This window comes from Accipiter gentilis, chromosome 21, assembly GCF_929443795.1.
Source record: "Accipiter gentilis chromosome 21, bAccGen1.1, whole genome shotgun sequence".
Classification (NCBI taxonomy): Eukaryota; Metazoa; Chordata; class Aves; order Accipitriformes; family Accipitridae; genus Astur; species Astur gentilis.
This window is the reverse complement of record NC_064900.1, coordinates 19,667,401-19,688,806: the sequence shown is the minus strand read 5'-3', so window position 1 is coordinate 19,688,806 and position 21,406 is coordinate 19,667,401. Positions and strand designations below refer to the sequence as shown.

General features: G+C 36.2%; 1 protein-coding gene across 2 annotated transcripts in view; it reads right to left on the bottom strand.

Moving 5' to 3' along the window:
• Positions 1–21,406, bottom strand: part of GBE1 (1,4-alpha-glucan branching enzyme 1) — a 164,315-nt gene that overhangs the window by 8,390 nt on the left and 134,519 nt on the right. The window contains exons 13-16 of one of the 2 annotated variants that reach the window (XM_049825023.1): positions 21,077–21,261; positions 19,859–19,987; positions 4,024–4,143; positions 2,217–2,279 (exon numbers count right to left, since the gene is read on the bottom strand). In XM_049825023.1, the coding sequence (XP_049680980.1) occupies positions 2,217–2,279; positions 4,024–4,143; positions 19,859–19,987; positions 21,077–21,261 (497 nt within the window). The remainder of the gene's footprint in view (positions 1–2,216; positions 2,280–4,023; positions 4,144–19,858; positions 19,988–21,076; positions 21,262–21,406) is intronic. The other variant, XM_049825022.1, reaches the window with a different exon arrangement.

Sequence of the window (21,406 nt, the reverse complement as noted above, 5' to 3'; positions counted from 1 at the left end):
ACAATCAATGAATATGAGCAGATGAATTTCTAAGTCTTAATCACCAAGAGGTAAAAAACAAAAAAGACCTTGCTGGTATTAAAGTCTTACTGATTCCCCTAGTTAAAACAGTTAATTTTCTAACTACAAACATTCTTTCATATAATCTGTATATCTGTGCACGTCAGGAGAGAAAACAGTTAAAGACTACATCAGTCCCGTAAAATTCAATACATAAATCCTTATCATGAAAGTTATTCAAATGAGTGTTTTCAAAGCTAAGGTCACTAAAAGCTTTTAGATCACTTCAGTCTATGTGAGTATTTAAATTTGTCAATAGACTCAAGGAAGCAGGAAGGTGCACTTTGACATTGAATAGTATACATTAAGGTCAAGGTTAAAAACCCAACTCAGCAATAAGGACATTCTTAAAACAAATGATATATTTTCAGTTTCACTTAATGTGAAAAGATTGTATCAGTGGATGCCAAAAATAGAGAATCAGAAAAAAAGCAGTACTGGGGACAGGGGGAAAGGAATACTTTGACATCTATTTATTTTTTAACTAATTGGAAAGAACTACAGAAAAAGTAAACCTATAAAAGCTGAAATACGTTAAACAATTATATTTCTCAATAAACTGCACACTACTTTGCCAATGACACAACATACTCTGCAATTTCCATTTAGCCTGCTTATTACTCAGTTCTGTTGGTGCACAAAGTATCAAAGTATAAACCCCACCGTTTTCATACAAATCCTAACTTTTGCTGTGGTTAAAAAATATTAAAGTTACTAGAACACAAATTGATATCTAGTTCTTTTTTACAGTAAAATTCAGTCTAGTCGGATGCCTTAGAAAAGACTGACAAGACATTTTGAATGATGAATATTGTTAAAAATGGTTCTTTTTTCTCCCTGCCCCTTTCCCTCCACCCCGCTCCAAATCTAAGTTTCACGTCCAACTACAGCAAACAAGTAAGGTATCAACAAATTACTTTGTACATAAAGGGCCACTAGGATCTGACAGGAGTTGAAATGTGTGTGCAGCACCTAATTTACAACTTGCAAAGAGATGATAAGACATAAGCAAAACTAAAAATTTATAGAAGCAGTGACAAAGCAGACAACTTTTAGAAAACATACCTCAAAAAAGACTATTAGGAGAATACCACAGTGGAGACGTAAAGAGAAATAAAACTGTGGTAAAAAGAATCTATTTTCATAGTGACAAAGTGGTTAACAGCTTGTTATTAGAAAGTTTGATTACATGGAAAGTTATGTACCTTTCATATATTTGTTAACAATCCAGAACAGAGCAAGCAGTGAAATGGAAAAATTAGATTATAACAATTATTTAAATCAGTCATATTACAAAGGACATTTTTTGTGCATTTTTCTATGGAGTTTTCAAGGTGTGTCTGATGATTTTGAAACCTGGCCCTCTACAGCATTACTAAACAAACCTGAATAATCACCTGTTAATCAACAAAATTTTACAGTGAAATGCCTAGCAGTGCTTACAAAGCTTCCTCTTCATCCAGGGTTCTTTGCTCCAGGAATTTCATATCTCCCTTCTCATTTTGCAATGTCACTTTGAGTATTTCTTTTATTAGGTGATGTTTCTAGAACGCATCATGTCACATCAAATCTTCTATTTTTGTAACACATTGCGCACTATTTAAGCTTGACTTGAAGAGCAGAATTATTGCCTGTGACTTCATTTTGTCATAGTCCCCTGGGCATGTTTTGCTGACAATATTTACTTACACACCTTAAGGTAGGTGCATCTGTCATTAAAAAAATATTTCTTTGAAGTTTGTCGTGGAGAAGGAACTAAAATTTTTGAAACAAGAAACTAAGTCTCATGCATTATTTAAGGAGAATAAGATAATTGTTTAACAGCAGGAAAAGAACATTTATGAATTTATTGGGGTGGCATCGTATGTTTTTTGAAAAGAAATTTGAGGGGAAGACTTCTACTTGGATTTTAGAAACTCCAACTAAGACTACAGCAACTCCCAAGGATGACTGATTACCCAAGAACTGGGACATAAATTGCTATTGCTATTTAAAATAAAACATCACTTTTTTTATTATAAAATAGCAGCTAAAGGGATTTACTGTAACTTTTGTTCTTGCTTTCTCAAGAGTTCTATCTTGCTGAATTTAGTCAGGTTTTCCAGATTTTTTTCCCCCAGTTACTTTTAGGTGGTGTCCTTTTACTAGCATTTTACCTCTATGTAGTGCTTGTGGCATCTTCTGGGGTGTTGGCTGAAGGTGGTCTGTAAATTGGATTGCTGAAGGACATAAAAGAAAGTTAATGTGACCCATGCTGCTGGGTTTCTTTCTGACCCAGAAGTGCCATTGCCATGCCACAGCTTATGCTGCAAAAGTGCATTTGCTGCTTTGCTTGTCACATGCTTTATCTTCCACATGCTCCTAGCAAATTGCATCTTCCCATTTAGTCGCATTTTTTTGTCTTGTATGACTTGCACTCACCATCTAAGAGTCTAAATGTGAAATATACATTCCAAATTATGGTTAATTGGCTTGCAAAAGTTAAGTTAGTGGTAGATAATTAAGATGCTCTCCAATCACCAAAGCAAGGTATCTGAACTGGACACACGAAGCAAGAATTCTGGAAGCATTAATTTGTTACCTAACCTTCAGCAATGAAACCTTAGAGCCTTCTTAGTTTCTCTGTGTGCAAATGAGCATAGATACTTACCCACACTACGAGGGCATTGTCACATATAGATACTTAACCCCCCCTCCAAAACGTTCCCAAGATCCTTTACACCAAGCATGATGAAAGCACAAGAATTCTTTCATGTAATGAAACTATTTTAAAACAAGCAAACGAGAAATGCCAATACCCTGGATACAATGAAATAGGATGAGTATGAGTGAGAGAGAGAGAGGTTAAAAGTGACAGTAATTCTCAGGAGTTTAGATCTCATGAGAGATGTTAAGATGAGACACTGGAAATTGATGTCTCCATTCTGTCATGGAAGAAGAGTGGCTCACAGAAATCAGTGCAGATACTCCATTTTTGTAGCCTGTTAAGATTACAAGTGTAACTTATTTACAGGTGTTCATGTGTATAAATACACCTATGCACACATACACACTTCTTCACCCATGTATATGTTTTAGCTATGAAAACTTTGTAATATAAGCATTCTCAGAACTTTTTCTGTGAATTCTGCCTTAATTCATGGCTTTTTTGAATCTTATTCTGTTGTGCTTGTGAACATATATGCATATGTGAATACATATATAAAGAGTGGGAAATACGTGTATATATGTATACATGTACATATATAAAGAATGGGAAACATGACATTTAAATTGTTAATTATGGTAAGTAATTATGATTTCAAGAGTAATTAAGAAATGTAGAGTTTTTATTAGTCACCATCTCAGCTAACAGAAATTGTATGTGAGGATATGCCTCCCACTTCATCTGAAGTGATTTGTGGGAAAGCCTTTATCCATTACTCATACCACTTCAGGACTTGAAATTCTTTATGTGAACAGAGAACGTCTGTTACATTTTGCAAAGTTTTTCTGTAAACTGAGGAGGCGAAAGCCAGTTGGCAAATGCATGATTTGCTCAAGTTCGTGTTTGTGGAGTTAAGCAAATGATTTTAAGAAAGCCACGCAAGATTCAGTTTCTACAGAGCTTTAAATCAAAAAGCAAGCATGAAGATGGAGTTTCTCAGACATGAAGCTAAAGCAAATGATGACATTAAAAATGACAATTCAAGAGCACATTAGGTTTTCATGCATGTTGGCAAGGAATGTTGTGTGCCAGACACTGCAAGAGTGCATGCAAATTTAAATGTAATATCAAAAGAGAGAAGTCAGGTAACATTATAGGTCATAAACAAATCATAAGATTGTCATCTCTACTGTATTCATACAACGACTAACTGCGCCCCCCCCAATACTCGTAGAATAGACATATTTGTCCAAAGAATATAAAAAGTTACTCAGATGTAAGGAGAAAGAAAAAAAATAAAAAAAAATCTTACTTACCATAAGTGAATTAGGTCGATAATTGTGAGGATATTCTTCAGAGAAGTACTCTGTACTGTGGTCCAGCCTTTGATGCCCTCCATATTCTGCAGCATCAGAATCCAGAAGGATTTGATACTTAAAAATAACTATTAAGGAACCATGCCAAATTACTGTTAAATGGGAAATAAATCAAAGCAAAAAACCTAGAACTGCTGCAACAGAATTCATGCTAATATACTCAATATAAAGCAAAAATAATAATAAAGAAAATATAAGAGTGGAAAAATATACAGAACATATAGTAGCTGTATAACATTTTGTCTTGAAAATCTCATCTTAGTATAGTGACTCCTAGTAAAGAAAGCACCTTCCAGTCTCTTCTGGAATCTTACATGAATAGTTTATAGTATTACAGTAGATATGCATAGCACTTTATGTGATGAATTAGACTAAAAATGTACCACTAAACAAAAACTGGATTTGAATTACATTTAAGAAGTTACATAATTGTGACCAAAATCAATCGGTGTTTAGCGATATTTTACAGTCTGTCAGAATCTGCTCAAGTGTTAATAAGAAAAGCATATAACTTTACAGAAGAAAACCCCCCAAGTCCTTTGAGAGTTTTTCACAAAAGAGTTTGAATTATAGCACAGAGGAACAAAAGAAAGCTTATATGTAATAGAAGAACTTTTAACAGACAAACATTCTGACTGCAGTTGTAGAAATGGGGAGTTATTTAACAAAGTGTAATGAGGTTGAACACCTGTACAGATATTTAAAAAGATTCAAACAGATTTAGCAAAAAAATAAAAGATAAAATAACATTGAAAGAAGAAAATCAGAAAATATAAGGAAATAAATGGGGAAATAAAGAGCTAACACATATTTAAAAGTAAATTTCTTCTTATTTGGGACAACAACAATTAGAAAGTTTAAATTTTATGATTTTTTTCACTACCTATGAATTTCTTGTTTGGACATAATTAAAAAATCCTTTTCCCTCCTGAAGTTACAACAGAAAGCCTCAATCTCCACTCCCCACTGCCCAAAACATACAGAGAGGGAAATAACAGTGCTTTATAATCCACAATCTGCTACCTTAATTTTAAGCCATGGAAAAAATCTTATTTTGATAGAGCTTGTATTTAATAGGATTAGGAAAGAATGAAGCAACACTCTTTTAAGTCAGTGGTTCTTAAACTGCTCTTGGGCATCTGTGTTTGCTCAACCTTTCAAAACTAGGCCTGCTCAAAAATCTAAGGATTTTGATATCAACAGAATTGTTTTTATTTAAGTCTTTTTACACTACTCTCTATCAGATGAGTTTAGGAAATTTCCCAACTGCCAGTCTTCCTGATTTAAATCTCTAGCAATAAGAAAGACGGAAGCATGACATCACACCACACAAAAAGTAGCCTAAACTAAAAGTAACTGCAAATTTACTTAGAGATATTTCAGTTTAGAAGATTGCACAGGTTTTGCTGACAGAAGGCAAAGAAGAAGAAAAATAGATGCACATGAAGAAAAAATGCAAAGCTGTCAATTAGCTACCAAATCACTAACGTTAAGTAATCCTTTCCCCACAAGTATTTGCAGCAAAATGAGAGAAAGGTCCAGAACTACCAAATTAGTTTTTGATTTCTAAAGGGCAGGTGCCCAAAGGGAGAAACAACAGATCACCACATTCTCTGGCAAAATCTTCCTGTTTGTTCCTCTTTAAAAAAAATATAAAAAAATTAGGAAAATTATACTTTGCCAGCTTTAGTCCTCAATGCCTTTTATGTGCCCTATATACACCCCCCCCCCTTTATTTTATGAACACATTCAAATTACCATTAATTTGTTGTAATGTACAACATAAAAAAATATAAACTAGAACTTCTAGTTACTCTCTCCAGTGTCCTTTCAAACCCAACATCAGCAATGGCTGCTACTACTCCATTGTATATTTTATTAACATGGCAGGGGAATGTCTCTGAAGTACTTCACTCTTTGCTTCTGTGATCTACAGTATACATTAAATTTAATCATTTATCAATATTGCTGAAAGCCCTGACATCTATAATGATTCCTTTAAAACTGTTTACAGCAAATGCAATTGTTATGGTTATGCTAATTTTAAAACTATTTATCCCATTTCCTTAATCCAGGCTATAAAAGTAAAAAAAAAACCCAGGCTATAAAAGCATGCTCTAGCAATACAAAGTTAACATCACTGGCCCTCCACACCTCGCTACATAGCATATTTGGTGTAAATACTGTTAATCAGATCCTGAATAATGGTGTCAAAAAGAATTTTAAGACCTTCTCAAATTAGATATTTCTCAGGGAAAAATAACTAGTTTGGTAAACATGCCCATTTGCCCTCCAACTTAAAACCTCACAGAAAAGCTGCTTTTCACATTTCAGGATTTCATGAGTATCTAGGTTTTTGAAGACTACTTTCACAAAAACATTAAACAACAGTCGTGCATTTTAATTAAGCACATAATAGAAATATTTTCTTTTGCAGTGAGGTCTCTCTTGTTTCAGCAACAGAGTGCTGGAAACACTACCTATACTCTGACTGAAAAAAAGCCTGATTTCTGTTCAGTTTGATGCTCTGACTAAATTTCCTAACCACTACCTTGGAGAAGAGTAGCAAAAGTAATGAACTCTTGTATAGATAGAGCTGGAAATGGAAAGGCTGTCATTATCTACCACATTAATTACTGAATTACTATGCTTTTATGATGTTTTGAAATACGTATTTTAACACATTTTTTAAATTTCATCTTATGCATGTTTAATGACACATAAAACACCACTAAGTAAATGCAAATCATAAAATAGGATAATTTGTATTTTGTTCCTCAACCCTTACTATTGATAAAAGAATCCAAGTGCTATTTGTCGGGGTGATAGTCCAGCATAATTAAAAGCTTTGCAGAAGAGCAGATAGGAATTTCTACTGACCAGTTGTAAAATGATGTAAGTCTTACTGACTCACATAAACATCTATCACAAAACAAATATGTTCAAATAATATTAAGTACATCGGGTCCTCTGTATTATATATGACAGCCCCATTACAGAGATTACCTACATGACAGGTTACTCATCAGGTTAGAAAGTCTGAACACAACTGAGCAAGACTGGACACATAGGAAGGGTTACCAGACATATACAAAGAGACTGTAAGTGAGCCTGATGATTTCATCTTCATCCTTTCATAATCTGTTTTAAAATCAGGATTAGGAACTGTTACAGTTTTGATTTTATTATACAATCAAATGTCTAATCACCCATACTTCTGGTTCTCTGGTGCTTTCCAGGCATGCAACTAGAGCATGGGTATGTATGTAAATATTTATTTTCTTTTAAACTCATATGCAAATCAGCTTTCATGTCTTGCTCCACTTCTCAATATACAAAGGAATACCTAATAAAGGTTTCATTCCTATCCCTTGCTACCATTTCTTGGCTAAAAGCAAAAGGATACGGTTCTGGCAATACAGATGGGACAAAGATAAAAGTACAGACCAGAAAAGATCAAAAATTGTGCTGAAACACTTAATTTCTGTCTGAAACTTTCAGAAAGTGAATTTAAGCTAGAACTGAAGAAGTGTATGGACAACAGAAGACATGAGAACGCTTTTGATCTTTTAAGCAGCCTTGAGATCAGCCAGCTGTCCTGAACCAGTTATAGTGGCAATGACAGTAACACTGGCATGATCCCATGCCTAATTCAGCTGGAAATTATAGTTATATGACCAGATTAAAACTACTCATTCTCATTACATCTACATGGATCAAAAGATTTACTGACAAAAGTAATGGTTAAAGGTAGCCCTGGACACTTTATTTAGGGTGTGCACAGAAAGCTTTGGGTATTTTTTGTGTCTTTGTATAAACCAAACAACTTTCCCATAAAGCCTTTTTCAGTATTTCCTAAGGAAAATCCTTTACAGAAGTAGCTACAGTATATATGCTGTCATAGTTACACACAGCATACAAAAAGATATTACAGGAAGGCTTTCTTCTTTCAAATACAAGTTATAAAATAGTAGATGAAAAGAAAATATATTTTTTTCTTCAATCATTAACAGTGCTGTGTAATACCAAACCACTGAAAGTTTCTACCATTACTGAAACAAGACACTGAATTAAAACAGCTGAAGCACTGTTCAAGGAAGAATGAAAAAATAAACCCTGAAATGCAGAAAAAAATCCAAAATTTAAAATGAACTAAAAAGTTTCTAAATCAACATGTCTGCCTATATGTTCTATATATCTTCTTCTAGAGTTAAAAATATATACACACTGGTGAAAGCAGCATGTTTTCAGATTTCACCTCTTGCAAAAACATTAAGAAGCAGTAGTGACAGTAGAACATGCAAATAAAACGTGGAGTGACAAGTCACTGTAATTTTAAAGTATTGGCCACTGTAGCAGCCAAACCAAGGCTGACTCCATCTGATGCTGAGTGTTAAATGGTTTCTTAGCATGGTTAGTTTATTAGCTACATGTACAGTGTGATGGCATAAGATAAAAACTTCTAAATGAAGTCTTTAATGTGTTGGTTGTATTTTGACAAATCCAACCCTTAAACTCTTGGAAAATATTTTTGCCCATCTTGGACGAAAATCAAAGGCCAGCTTTCAGGTATTGTACCAGCATTTCTCCTTAGTCTTGTTTTAGCAAATAGAATATAAGCAGCCTACATCTGAATGATCTTCAATATTGTAATAAATGGATTCTCAGAGGTCACGTTGAATAAACTGGCAAAGTAATGTAGAATAACTCACATCAGCATTTAACAGCTGAATATACAAGTCTTTTCAACTTTGCTAATTAAAAAAGTCACTCTAAGTCAACAATGTAGAAGACTACAAATTACTAAGGAGCAACCCTTATGAAGTGTGGATTAGGAACCTATCATTAATGCACCAAGATTTCCTTGTACTACTTTGATTTAGAAAATTAAGCACAAAAATAGCTTCTGTTTTTTTCCAGTACTTCAGCAATTCAGAATTGGAAATGACACAAGGCAAAATATGAAGTTCACAGATGTAGGTTTCATATTTTAATTGAAGCTTTCGTAGTTATCAATCACCATCAGAAGTGCAAGTGTCCTTAAATACACCCGTAGAATACATATTATCTGAAAATACAGTTTGTCTTTACTTAGGCACATTTTCCTCTTTATTTACGTACAACCAGAGATTCAGATATATAAGGTATCACGCTAATTTTCTCTGGGTGAATCTGTCTCAGGAGACAGAAGAGAAACCTTCCCTGGTTTCATTTTGAGAACTTACTATATTTCCTAGGCAGGGCTCTGTGTGTATCTGTTTGTTCACCTTGAAGATGCAATGCAGGGTTATTCTAAGAAAAAATTAAAATCGAATTAATTCAATTCAGGGTAGTTCATAGAGTGAGTTAATTCACCACCACCTTCTTCAAAATTGAAACTGACTGCACACAGAATTAAAAGATACAATGTATGAAAAAGTCGAGTGCCATTTTGTTGACCATAAGCAACTTACCTCAATGTGTAAGATGTACACATTGAACTGGGAGTGGAGAGTCAAGAGTCATGGAACTGATCCTTACCTTTGGTGGTACAGCTGCCAGACAGAAAGCGCGCACATATTGAACTTCCCTCTACTCCACACGTTCACTGGGTTCTCATGTTCAATGTGAGAGACTAGGGGAATCAGAGGGTGAGTCTACCTTAATATTTAAGATGGGCTTGGGAGTACAGTTTTGGAGCAATTCTCCTCCTCCTCAACCCTTACCATGCTTTGGTTCATGGTTCTGAGCCAGTTTTTTGTGAGTGTGGAGGTTTTTTTGTTTTGTTTTTTTTTTGAGGGCGGGGAGGGGGAGGTTGGGGGGTGTTGCGGTAGGGGTTTTTTTGTGTGTTTTTTAACATTTGCTCATCTTCAGGAACTTTTCTGATAGAAATAACAAAAAAGGTGTGAAAAGCTGCTATTTAGGAAAGCCACTGCTAAAAAGTTGCAAGTTAATGAGAGAAGAGAGCTCACTTAGGCAAGAAAGGTGACCTTCACTTACCAAAGGAGTTTACCCACAGAAAGGCAGGGCACAGCATCATAAACAAAGGTGAAGGAGAAAAGACAAGGATCACAAGTCATAGGATGGGAACATACAGATGGGAGCAACAATGACTCAGGCTGGAAGTCAGTTACAGGGCCAGACCAGATTGCTCAGGGCTTTATCCAGCAAGCTCTTGAAACCATCCAAAGATGGAGCCTGCATAACCTCTCCAAGCAACCTGTTCTAACAGTTGGTTGATGTCAGCACTGTGAACAAGCTTCTGTTAGGAAAGGCAAGATCTCTGCTGTTAGACCTGTAGCTAGTAAAGTAGTACCAAGATTGCAATAATCCCCATCCCCACTGGATACTCCAATTCAGATTTTAGATTGGATTTACTGGCACCATTACCTACATTTTCCCAACAGCAAAAGATACATGGTAGAGAACGCTTTCATTGCTTGTTTTTTCAAAAGTATGTACAAAAGCTGTTGGAAAAAGTGCCCGGATGGAGAAGTGACCAGGATGACAAATGAAGATGACATATGACTTTCATGTACAAAGGCACTAGCTGGTTTGAGAAGTCAAAGGCAACAGTAATGAGCCAGGGCCAAAGGAATATATTCACCCTACAGAAAACAAGAACAGATAAGCTATCCTGGCAGCAATTTTCATTGCCAAAACACTACCTGTATAAAAGAAGAGATCCTGGCAACAAGTGAAGACAAGAAACAAAACCAGAGAAAGGAAAGCCAGGCACACCAACAGCTGTATCACTGACAATCGTTATTCTCAAGACTGATCAGAAGAAAGGTAAAGGATACCAAAGACCAGCAATTTCTCAAAGAATCAATTTTGTAAAAAACAAGCTATGGGCACAAGCATAATTTATGAATTATTAATATGCACACAGAACAAGAAATATAGCCACAGATCAATATGGCTAATAAATGAATTTTTCATTCACCTCATATCCTAGAAAGAAGCCTGAAGAAAGTGGAAACCAGATTTTCAAGCTAGGCATAAAAGAATACAAAGACAATTATACAGAGGCTAAAGGGACAAAATACACGCTGTTAAGACAAATTAAGGGAAACAAGAACTCAGTCATTAAATGCACCATAAACACAGGGAAGATGAAGGAAAATACAGCTGCAAGGAGGCCTGTGAAGAGCCTGAAGTGGTTAGGCCCTTTTGTTTTTAATAATTCTTGAATGTCACTGAAAAAAGTAGCATAATTAATTTCAAGATGAAGGGTACCTCTGTTCCTCCTCTCCAAACACTCCTAATTTTGGAGAAGACTAAGGGATCAACCTTCAATTGAGAAAAAGCATATTGGAATATTTGGATGAATTTTCTCATTAAATTAAACACCTTGGCCTGATAAACTTCAGTTCAGGACATTTAGGATATAGTTGAAGCCATTTAGCACTCAACTCATGGCACAGTACTGGGGAAGAGGTGGGGTACTGTACCTTTTTACTTCAACCACGTATGGATGCTTTTTGCTTAAGTCAAATGTAAATTTAGAGGTACGTAAATCCATATTGGTTGGTAATCATGAATATAAAATGCTCATTTACTTTTGTACCAAGATAACAAGCCTTGTTAAAAAAAAGCAGGGGGAATATATACATATAGCTTAATTTTAATGAGATTTCCAACACTGCAGAAAAATTGTTTAATAAAAATCAGAGTGGGATCTTATGGAAGGGAAAGGAGTTATTTCTGAAATCTTTAAGCCCCTTTCCTGTTCTTTCTCCCGCCTTTCAGCCACATTCCTTTTGAATATAGGAAAGAAAGTTTCCATATTGAATTTTTACTGCAGACAGGCCTTGGAATCAATCACTACCCCACAGAAATGTCTAGTTGGTATTAAAAAAAAAATAAAAATGGAAACTTATGAATGGTTTCCCTGTTAACATTCAAAATTTTATCTACAGAGAACTAGAGACAGCTGACCTAGATGTTGTGTTGATTATTCATCTATCTCAAAACTGAAGCAAATTAGGCAGAAATAATTTGTTAGCTCAAGCTGCCTTTTTCTCATGAAAAGGCTTCTGAAAGAGCATAATTTATGAAGTAAAATTCCAGCATGAGCATAGAAATGTTTTCCTTTTTCTTTCACATAATGAAATAGAAATTGGGCAATAGCATATGCCACTCTAATAGTTATACAGACTCATAGTGCTGGAAACCTGTGTCTGTTCCTACACAGATCAAAGATGCATTCCCACATTAGTATGCTGTATTTCTTATTCACACCTATTAACCGTAACATATCAACTACCTTGATAGAATTTGGCATTTGGCTAATCCTAAATTAAGTCCTTTGTTTCCACATGCTGGATACCCGCTGAATTCTAACAGGCAGGAACTGTTCCATAACCACACTTCCAAGCAGCCTGCAAAGCAGTGCCTTTGCCTTCAGCAATTGCACGCCAGTGACTCATTCAAGTGACCTTATTTGCTCATTAGAAGCCCTAGGTGCAGGTTGCAAATGTCAGAGAGCCTGAATTAAAATTTTTTTTAAAAGTATATTTTTGCAGCATTTTGATGACAATATTTGTGATACCTCAGGTGTCATCTAGCCATTTGCTTATGGACAACTCTGACTTCAAAGGTCTTCATGCACCCTAAATTCATGCCAACAATAAGTCTATGACGCTGGTATTCATTCACTCTATCATTAGAATACTTTGATATGTTATGCTATGTAAAAATGGCAATATTTGTAACAAAGTAACCATTTTTTCCCATGACTTTTTTCCTGCTTGCACTTTAGCACTATATGACGACGTGAAATGTCAAGATACAAACAGAGATAAGCTTAGTAACAATTTGTATTGCTCACATCTACAGATTTTGTATGCTCACATACAAAATCAAGGTGTCAGTCCTTGAATACCTCACACTAGGGTGTGGGTCATCTTGGAAGAACATGATGTAGAATGGAGCAACCCAATGTCAAGTAAAATAAGACGAGAGAAGACTGTAGTAGAAAAGGGAAGGAAAAACTGACTCCAAGCTGGATGTGACTCTTCACATAGCTATTGACTGGCTGACTGTTCCGAAAAAGACTTTCCAAACCAAGTGGGACCAAAAGGACTGTCTACTGACTACCACTTCTCTTACAAAAGTACAATAAGTTTTGCTACAGTAACAGCCTACAAAGAAAGAAGAGCTGAAAGAATGACATTTTCAATGAGATCAGAACAGAGGAGTGCCTACAAAAATGTAGGCCAGTGTGGCAGGAAGCTCTGTATTTTTTAACATACCTGGTAACATATCTGAGAAGCTATATATGACAACAGCTTAGTGATGTATATTAGTACGATATACTGATATGCCAAAGCCATCCACTTAATAAAGACAAATTTGATGACAAGTGTTACATGCACTAATTTGACTAATTCAATCCACTAAACAAACTTAAATCTAGGTTGTGAAAGGATCATCATCTCCTACAACTCCCAATATCATTCAGATAAACCTTTTATTAAAAAGAATGTAATCAATATACTATAGCAATTTGCTCTTCAGGCTTATTCAGTAACTGCCTCAGAACATAAAATTAAAAATCCACCAATTTCTTAAAAAAAACCCCAAAGAGTAACAACAAACTCTTGTTTCTAAGTACTTCTGCTTCACTTTTAAGTTCCAAAGGGATCATAAAGAATTCCTTTTAAAGTGGAGAGGTTGTTCTGAAGATTTAATGTCACATGTGACCATATTTCCTAGTTATAGGACACATTAATTTATTATTTTTTTTAAATCTCAGGTTAAAAGGTTCCATTACAAAACTATACATAAAATTCATGGCTCCAATTGCAGGATGAGTTAGAAACAAAGCTAGTCAACATTAAAACACCCCAAAGTATTTAAAGAAAATAGATACTAAAACTCAGCCTGCTGGATGTTGGCAGGGAAGAAGAAAGAATGCTGAAAGCAAGAATAGGAGGGCAATAGTTGTTGTTAACTTTGGGATACGTTTCATTTAACGTATGATACTATATGATACTATAAACAGTTCTTCATTATTTCTATACTATAAAAGTTTGACTACCCTAGAAGACTGAGCTGCAGTAAGAAAACGTCATGTTTTTTTTCGTTTGCCTGATGCAAAGTACTGTTAAAGTCAGTTATTCTTGATTAGTAACTTAGAAATCTCAGCCAAGAAAGACTTAGCATATCTAAAAGAAATGAATGCACATAATTTGCATCTTTCCTGGTGGACTTCCTATGGACCTGTGTGGTTGGTAAAATACTTGATACCCTTACCTTTCTAAAAATAAAGCCAAATCCTTCTTGAATTGAAGTACCAAAAAGAGCCTCAATCTCCTGCATGCTCTGAAAACCATGCTATCCTTTTCTTCTGCACTGTCTCACTGTTACCAGTCTTAGAAATATTACGGAAATAGTGTAAGTTAGCCCCTGTTTACTGCTAACAGCTTATGTACTTACCAATATGTATTGGTTTTGTGTGGCAAGGTTTTGGTAGCGGGGGGAGTTACGGGGGTGGCTTCTGTAAGAAGCTGCTGGAAGCTTCCCCTGTGTCCGACAGAGCCCACACCAGCCGGCTCTAAGACGGACCCGCCGCCGGCCAAGGCCGAGCCAATCAGAGATAGTGGTAACGCCTGCGTGATAACATTTTTAAGAAGGAAAAAAAAGTTGAGATGGGGAGAAACAGCTGCCGGAGCGAGGAGTGAGAACATGTAAGAGAAACAAGCCTGCGGACACCAAGGTCAGTGCAGAAGGAGGGGGAGGAGATGCTCCAGGCGCCGGAGCAAAGATTCCCCTGCAGCCCGTGATGAAGACCCTGGTGAGGCAGGCTGTCCCCCTGCAGTCCAGGGAGGCCCACGGTGGAGCAGATCTCCACCTGCAGCCCGCGGAGGACCCCACGCCGGAGCAGGTGGGTGCCCGAAGGAGGCTGTGACCCCACGGGAAGCCCACACTGGAGCAGGCTCCTGGCAGGACCTGCGGATCTGTGGAGAGAGGAGCCCACAGAGCAGGTTTTCTGGCAGGACTTGTGACCCCGTGGGGGACCCACACTGGAGCAGTGTGCTCCTGAAGGACTGCACACCATGGAATGGACACATGCTGGAGCAGTTCGTGAAGAACTGCAGCCCGTGGGAATGGCCCATGTTGGAGAAGTTCGTGGAGGACTGTCTCCCGTGGGTGGGACCCCACGCTGGAGCAGGGAAAGAGTGTGACGAGCCCTCCCCCTGAGGAGGATTGAAGCGGCAGAAAATAATGTGTGATGACTGTAAACCCCATCCCCATCCCCCTTGTGCCGCTGGGGGGACTTGGTAAAGAAATCCAGGAGTGAAGTTGTGCCCGGGAAGAAGTGAGGGGTGGAGGGAAGGTGTTCTGAGATTTGGTTTTATTTCTCATTACCTTAATCTGGTTGATTTGTAATAATTTGAGTTAATTTTCCCCAAGCTGAGTCTGTTTTGCCCGTGATGGTAATTAGTGAATGATCTCTCCTGTCCTTATCTCAACCCACAAGCTTTTTGTTATATTTTTCTCTCCCCTGTCCAGCTGAGGATGGGGGAGAGATAGAGCGGCTTTGGTGGCACCTGGCATCCAGCCAGGGTCAACCCATCACACAATACTACAGAAAATAAGTAGATCCAAATCTGAACAGCACTGTCACCCACATGCTAAGTTTTGCCTTTTGATCTTGCAACCAGAGGAGATATGAATAGAACAGAGAATTTTTAGGGTGTCCTGCTACAGACAGAATCACAAATATTACACATGGACTCCTCCCCCGTGAGAAGCAAGGTAAGTTTACTTACTCTCTTTTACCACATGCTGCAATACCTCAAATATGCTGTCACTTAAGACCACGCATACAGTTCATTACCGCTACTCAGCTGAGTAGAGGATGCTTAAGGAACTGCTGTAACATGATTCTGCTTTTGAGCTTAGTTTCAGAAAAGTGTTTCAATGACTACCTGCATCTTCCCATTCTAATGTCAAAGCATTAGGTATGTCTAGTTTAAGATGAAGTTTCCTGAAAATAAGCTTTTATGATGATGAGCACGTAAGCACATCGCATACCAGCTATTACTAAGATTTCAGCAGTTCTTTAATACACTTGATGGTGGTTCCACAATTCCAGGGTTTTCCTTGGGTTAGGAGCAAACTTTTACACAGAGAAATGGGATAATGGAGACCTTCTGTCTTCATTATCAATGAAAAGATACTGAGAACGTAATTGGTAGATACAGTACTGCTTAGCTTTCTCCTAGACAGAACAGAAATTAAAAGTTTACATACATTCAAGGTGTTTATGGCCAGCTTATTGTCCAAGGACTTTGCTAGCAACAGGCACTAAACAGAAGTGAGATTTTTATTATGTAGGCATCAGGGTATGTTGTCTTATTTGATGCACTTCCTTCAGAAAAGGATTCCCAATGCTTCATCCCATGTGATGACTTTGGATGAGCACATAGTGACCTTGTTAATATAGATAATAAATAAGCTTCCCAGATAAAGAGATCTTAATTAACATAAATGAGACTTCTATTTCAAAGGCCAAAGAGAAAAGAAAAAACGTAAAGATGCCTACGAACCAAATCAAAAGGTTTTGACCTGTTAAACTCACATTTTCCTTTTCACTCCTTTGTTATTTTCTCCTCTTTATGCACAACAGTTTAAAAAGAAATATTATGATTTTTATTTCAACAATCAACAGAAACCACTGCAAATTCCTAAGTTCTGTTTCAGGAAAGTCTGATGAAGATACATTCAATCTGCTTTTATAAGGTAAAACTACAAACATGGGGCATCTAAATTATTTGTTCAAACGCACATGCCCAACTCTAGCAAAGTATCTTTATGAGATTTTTTTTTCAACTGAGAAGAGGTTTTTTATTCTCCTGGCATGGGAAACACTGCTGTGTTCACCTTGAGGGACAACCATGCAAAACACTACAGCTTTTTAAACCTGAAGATCGTTTCCAGCTCTGTGAACCAGAACTTGCACAATCTTGTGAGATATGTCTGCTTAAGTACTTGTACTATTCAGAACAATTTTCATCTTCAGAATCCGAGATACTGGAAGGAAGAGAAGGTTCCTACCTTCAGACAAATATCCAAGGTTAAATCAGGCTGAGAGCCAGTTGGCAACAGTTCCCTCCCAGAGGGTTTTCAGGAATTTTTCCTGGTTCATCCATTGAACTGGCACAGAATAAAATGAATAGGGGAAAATTGTTGAAAAGGTGATTTATGGGAAGATTCTACATTTGTGATTCCCAAGTAAGAACACTAAATTAAGAGAACTACTTCCTCTCAGAGTTGCAAGGAGTACAATACTGTAAAAGGGGACAGATGCTTCCTTAACCAAATGAACAAGGATCTCAGCAGAGATGAAGATGCACTATATTTCACAGAGAAGAGCAGCAACAGCAGCATTTAGAGCCCTCTGCTGCCACCAAGGTCAGAGAACTACAAAATCCACTGTTTGCTTGGGACAGGAGGGATTAGTCAGACAAAGCACCTTAACAAAAGCAAACGATGGTAATGGGCAGTTCCATTAGCAATAAAAACTTTAGTTAGTGAACAAAAAGATAATATCGATCTTTATGCTTTAACAAAGGTCTTTTAAATTTACACTATATATAATATATGATGTAAATAAAATTATACTGCACACACTTAAAAGACAAGGATGTGTACTGACACTAGCATATTAAAAAATATGATATAAACTGCAAATATGGAAAATCATCTGTATGCCTTGTTTATATCATACTTGTTTTGAATACACTTGAGCTGTTGTTAAGTTTCAGTATGATTTTCAGTGAACCAAAATAAACATAAAGGATGTAAAAAAATCCCTGATCATCTACTACTAAGTGAATAGCAATTATTTTCCAATGAGTTTCTGCTTACATTAAAAAAAGCAACCGCAAACCAACAAACAAAAAAGCCCCAATCAATTAGCAATGACTGTTTCTGGCCAAGATACAATAGAAAGCTGTTTCAATGCCCAGTGTGAACTAGCAACAGATCAACTTACTGAAATCCAACTGGGCCTTGAATTGCAAGGTAAAACCAGTGAAAAGCAGATTTCACAAATTGCTTCATAAAAGCTACTATAGAGCAGCCTCAGCTGAAACAGGACCAACGCGTTCAGGATTCTATGCAAACAGTAAATGTCTAATTTATATAAGAAGAAAGGGATTCTGGTGGTGTAAAATAGATACATTAAGTGTTTCTGAAATGACTGAAAAATTTAGAGCACTGATAAAAACAAAAAGGCTGCTTATATTAAATATTTAGTCAACAAACTGGTCATAAAAGTATTTCGATAAACATAAAGAAAGCCCAATTAGTTTCAGAAGCCTGAGCACAGCTTAATCTTATCTTAGCTGTAAATACCAAGGAGCAGAAATTTTGTAACAATGTGTGTAGGGTATTTTACACACCCCAAAAAACAATGCCTAGGTATTCACTTAATTTAGCACAAACCAGAAAATGAAGTTAGGAAAACAGCCTCATATATAATCGTAATTAAACACAAGCCTGATGAAGATGTGCTATGGAAAAGAGAGAAAATCAGTGATACAAAAGTTATTAAGAGTGAGATTTTTAAAAAATATTTCTTATGCATTTCTGATTATTGAACCTCTAGCATCTTTGAAAAAGAAAGGCAGAAAGTAAACAACAAAATGTGGATTGGATTTAATCGTATCTGTATAAGTATCAGAGCAAGAAAGTAATGCTAATTCTGTTATGTGTTGTAGTCTTTAACACTGAACTTACACCTTTTCCATCTGCAGAACTCAAAGAATTTCATACAAGACAGATAAAATGCAGTAGCATCAACTTAAACAGGTGAATACCTGAAGCCTATGACAGTCAAGTACTGGCATATCTCACAACACCAGATTAAGATCTTACTACTCTAATTTACTACCCCACTCTACCTCTGCCAGGAGTTCCAGTAGCAGCAGAGGTAGCAGAAGAAAGCACTAAAGAAAGTGGGTTTGACTTGGTGTTTCTAAACAAGAATCCCGCTAAGTCCCTCAGACCCTGTAGGTCAATTCAGCAGTGCTCGGGAGTAAAAGTAATACATTGAGCTAAAGCAACTGAAATATGGCAGTAGTTGCCTGAAGTTGCTGATAAATAAAAGGAGAGTAGGCCAAAACTGGAACTACAGTGCTTTAAACTGACACAGCAAGATTTACTAGACTGTGTTTGTCAAAGGACTTGAAACAAACTGAATTTGGGCAAATTAAATTCCTCCTGCAAGGTAGCATTCATTTTTTGAATCTCCCCCAATGCTACAAGTTTGGATATAAATGCAAAACCAGCCAATTACTTAAGAGTAATCATTTACTGCTCAGCTGAGCTAAGGGCACATTCTCAGTCCACCCAGTTACAAAACAGAAATTGTACAACTTTTGTGATGAAGGTTTAAGCTAATGCATTTTCCTGTGTGACTGCATGCGCAGCCTCATCTTATTGTGGTCAATTTCTACAGTTTAAGAAGTAGGAGTTACTTGCTTTCTCATGTCTCAACATAATTCCAAAAAACAAGGCATCACAAGGAAACTTTAACGTAGTCTTTAAATTGCAATTTTTACTTTTAATTTCTACAAAATGATCTCTTATGAAGAAGGCAAATTTCTAAATTATTTTTTTGCTGTACACTAAAAATTAAAGCAAGATTATACTGATGACAAGTAAGTGGTTTCTTACCTTTTAACTACAGTTTGCATTCATATTAGAAAACAGAAACAAAATTAGTTTTCAACTTCTAAAGCTTTTCTGTACAAGCAAAACAGTGAAGAAAAGGATATTTTCCTGGAGTTTCAATACCCACTCTGTAGTCCACGTAACTTTGATATGGATGGAAGTTGAAAATAAAAATGAGACCTGCTCTCTCAAATGCTATGACCTTATTGGATTCATGCTTTTCACTTACAAAGGCCTAGGAAAGAAAAAATAAAAATCTAAAACTGTAAAATATTTCATTTCTAAATGAATTAACATAAAAAAGAAAACCCCCACTGCTTCTATACCTTATTCCAAGTAAAACAGTCAAAGATTCAAGCAACATAGATAAGGGCATTAACATGCAAACTGAAATTGTTTACCTATGTAATGTCATATAAGATTTTTGAGTACTAAACTGTAGCTTACTTTTTATAAGCCAACGTTAAATTAAAGAGTTAGAGGCATGTTAGGTACAGAGTACTTGAAAAATTCTTGCCTAAAGATCAGTAATACGGTCTTTTTATCACACTTTAGCAAACAATGGATTCCTTTTATCAAATCAAATCTTCAGTCAATTGTTATGGGGATCTGCATTCCATCTACTGTTAGTAATTCAGAAAGTGAAGCACTGGATACGTTTTTTTGTTTGTTTTTCAAAACCTGTGTGAGAAATAGCTTTGATAAGCCACATTAAACTGCTGCACATACCACCTTTGTTCTATTTGCTAAAACCATTAATAAATAACTAGACATCCATTTAAAAAATTCTTTAAAGTGGATTATGACTAGTATGGAATAATTAAACACTGACAAGTTATAATAATTGAGTTGCTTTGATAAAAAGTACAGTGCAATATTTGGCTAAAAAAGGTAAATACAAAAGTGCCAGGTTGAAGACCAGGAGACTATATACTCTACTGAAAGTGTTTTCTCAGTAACAGAATAATTACTTATATAAAGTAAATTGTCAGAACAATTTACAGTTTCCCAAAGCAATCCTTGGATTGGATTAGAGACAATTTTATAGCCTGCTTTATCCAATCTGCAGTTACTAAATAAAAATAGCAAAAATAATAGGAAAAGACCTTGCTATGAAGCTAAAAGGAGACTGTTTCAGATTTCTATTATCTGTGGAAGATATTTCAGTGACACATTTTGACAACTTGAAATATATAGTGGGGCATTACGCAGCGCATAATAAAGTGCTGTTTAAAATTTCTGCATGCAAATTTGCTATTCTTGTTATTCTGAACATGTACCCAACTGGTGACTAAAAACTTATCATTTAGTATATACAGCCTACCGGGGGAGATGCAAGCCAGCCAAATCTTTCCTCCAATTTATTCATATCTCTATCAAATGAATTTAGGAATCTATAGCGAAGAAGATGATCCTCAGTAAGATTAAACTGTCTTCTGGCATAGTGGTAGCTCTCATTATTCCCTTTTCTGGGGAAGTCAAGCCATTCCGGATGTCCAAATTCGTTACCTGCATTCAAAAATATTAAGGATCTGTGAAATCATGTGCTAAAAATAGAATAAAACTGCAAAAGAAAGATACATTAAAGTGTATTTCCTTTCTACAAGTGTTAAATTCCAAAGAATAATTCTCCATATATAAATAGTCATTTTGA